This window comes from Numida meleagris, unplaced genomic scaffold (genome assembly GCF_002078875.1).
Source record: "Numida meleagris isolate 19003 breed g44 Domestic line unplaced genomic scaffold, NumMel1.0 unplaced_Scaffold492, whole genome shotgun sequence".
Taxonomy (NCBI): Eukaryota; Metazoa; Chordata; class Aves; order Galliformes; family Numididae; genus Numida; species Numida meleagris.
Genome location: NW_018364708.1, coordinates 11,286 through 12,644, shown reverse-complemented (window position 1 = coordinate 12,644; position 1,359 = coordinate 11,286). Strand labels below are relative to the sequence as shown.

The window sequence follows — 1,359 nt, the reverse complement described above, 5'->3', positions numbered from 1 at the left end:
ATGGGGCGGCGGGGGCGGACGTGAGCCCTTTATTGCGGGCACCGCGCGTCCCTACGTCCCCGACTGGGAGCGGGGCAGCGCCGCGTCCCCGCTGCCATGGCCGGCGTCGGCCCCCCCCGGGTCCCCTCTGTCCCCGTCCTCCGTGTCCCCGCTGTCCCCTTCTTCTGTGTCCCCGCTGTCCCCGTCCTCCGTGTCCCCGCTGTCCCCGCTGTCCTCGTCCTCCGTGTCCCCGCTGTCGTCGTCCTCGCTGTCCCCGCTGGCGGGCGCCCGGTTGGTGTTAACGAACAGCTCCGCGTCCCCGTTCCTGACCCACAGGGGGGACACAGCGCGTCAGCACCCTGTCCCTGCCCCATAGATGGGCACAGCGTGTCCCCGTCCCTCTTCCTGCCCCATAGATGGGCACAGCGCGTCTCTGTTCCCGTCCCTGCCCCATAGATGGGCACAGCGCGTCTCTGTTCCCGTCCCTGCCCCATAGGTGGGCACACTGTGTCCCTGTCCCTGCCCCATAGAGTGAGCACAGTGCGTCCCTATTCCTGCCCCATAAATGGGCACAGCATCTCCCTGTCCCCATCCCTGCCCCATAGATTGGGCACAGTGCGTCTCTGTCCCCATCCCTACCCCATAGGTGGGCACACTGTGTCCCTGTCCCCGTCCCTGCCCCATAGATGGGCACACTGTGTCCCTGTCCCTGCCCCATAGATGGGCACAGCACCTTTCTGTCCCCATCCCTGCCCCATAGATGGGCACATTGTGTCCCTGTCCCTGCCCCACAGATGGGCATACTGTGTCCCTGTCCCCATAGGTGGGCATAGTGCGTCACTGTCCCCATCCCTGCCCCATAGAGTGGGTACAGCACCTCCCTGTCCCCGTTCCTGCCCCATAGATGGGCACATTGCATCCCTGACCCTGTCCCTGCCCCATAGGTGGGTACAGCACCTCCCTGTCCCCGTCCCTGCCCCATAGATGGGCACATTGCGTCCCTGACCCTGTCCCTGCCCCATAGGTGGGCACAGCATCTCCCTGTCCCCATCCCTGCCCCACAGATGAGCACATTGCGTCCCTGTCCCTGCCCCATAGGTGGGCATAGTGCGTCACTGTCCCCATCCCTGCCCCATAGAGTGGGCACAGCACCTCTCTGTCCCCGTCCCTGCCCCATAGATGGGCACAGCGCATCCCTGTCCCTGTCCCTGCCCCACAGATGGGCACACTGTGTCCCTGTCCCTGACCCATAAGTGGACATACTGCGTCACTGTCCCCATCCCTGCCCCATAGAGTGGGTACAGCACCTCCCTGTCCCTGCCCCTGCCCCATAGATGGGCACAGCGCGTCTCTGTTCCCATCCCTGCCCCATAGATGGGC

At 65.4% G+C, this 1,359-nt stretch overlaps 1 protein-coding gene across 1 annotated transcript in view; it reads right to left on the bottom strand.

The window, feature by feature from the left end:
• Window positions 1-13: 13 nt before the first annotated feature.
• The window catches only part of EIF1AD (eukaryotic translation initiation factor 1A domain containing), a gene marked incomplete in the record, with an annotated part of 6,669 nt that continues 5,323 nt past the window's right edge, over window positions 14-1,359 (bottom strand). Inside the window, 1 exon segment of the mRNA XM_021383709.1 lies at window positions 14-304. Coding sequence (XP_021239384.1) covers window positions 52-304 — 253 coding nt within the window.